This window comes from Penaeus monodon, chromosome 29, assembly GCF_015228065.2.
Source record: "Penaeus monodon isolate SGIC_2016 chromosome 29, NSTDA_Pmon_1, whole genome shotgun sequence".
Taxonomy (NCBI): Eukaryota; Metazoa; Arthropoda; class Malacostraca; order Decapoda; family Penaeidae; genus Penaeus; species Penaeus monodon.
This window is the reverse complement of record NC_051414.1, coordinates 28499782-28500737: the sequence shown is the minus strand read 5'-3', so window position 1 is coordinate 28500737 and position 956 is coordinate 28499782. Positions and strand designations below refer to the sequence as shown.

The window sequence follows — 956 nt, the reverse complement described above, 5'->3', positions numbered from 1 at the left end:
CCCACCTGTCTCTCCGGGATAGCTGGCGGGACGAGTTTGGCCTCGCCTTGCGCTAGCCTGACGGAGGGAGAACGATTCTTCTTAGCGGGGCGCTGGGGGTCGAGGCTGTTGGAGGTCGGCTCAGGGGTGCGTCCCTTGCTCCGACCTCGCTCAGCACTCGCCTCGCGCTTCTTGCTGAAGAACCTGCGGGATGAGACGCCCGTTAGTTGGTTTGCTTGTCCAGGGAGGAGAGGAGGAGAAGGTGCTTGGGAGGGGTAGGATAATGCAGTATCTTTTGCCATAAGTTGTTTATATGAGATTTATGAATACTGTTGCAAAATCTCTTATTTACTCGAATTGTTAATATGTGTCTCGGGCACTGGCAGAATATTTATTTTTTTACCTTAAACTATTAGTTAAGTCTAACGAATATTATGGAAATATATTTTTAAAAATACGACGATAAGCAAGACAAGGAAATATTCAAAATTTAGACCACAAACTACGGCACATCAAATTAGAAATCTGGAATTAAAAAAAAAAAGAAAATCGCGTTATACAGTACATCAACAATTTTATCAAAAGTCGACTTATGCAGTGACATTTTTAAATCTTAAAAAAAAACAAAGAAAGAGAATTGCAGAGGAACAGAGAAAACAGATCAAGAAAACAGACATACAAAGACCGTGAATAAATGGATAGATGCTCAGAAACTGGAGAAAGATTTTTTCCGACCGAAGGCACAACACAATACCGCGTTTACACAACAGAGCCAAGCCACCAGTGACAAAAGAGAAGGGAAATGAAGACGGGGAAGGAGAGAGAATGAAAGACGAAGCTCATATTTGTATTAGATATACTCGTGTGTGTTCTACATCATTAAACAAATATTAGAAGAGAAAATCAAAACAATAGTCAATGAAAAAAGTGCATAAAAAGTGCGTAGGCAACCCCCATCTGCTGCCAATAAACTTACG

At 41.2% G+C, this 956-nt stretch overlaps 1 protein-coding gene across 1 annotated transcript in view; it reads right to left on the bottom strand.

Annotated features, from left to right (window-relative positions):
- LOC119591819 (ryanodine receptor-like) overlaps nucleotides 1-956 on the bottom strand; it is a 115587-nt gene that overhangs the window by 3696 nt on the left and 110935 nt on the right. Inside the window, exon 31 of the mRNA XM_037940564.1 lies at nucleotides 6-183. Coding sequence (XP_037796492.1) covers nucleotides 6-183 — 178 coding nt within the window. The remainder of the gene's footprint in view (nucleotides 1-5; nucleotides 184-956) is intronic.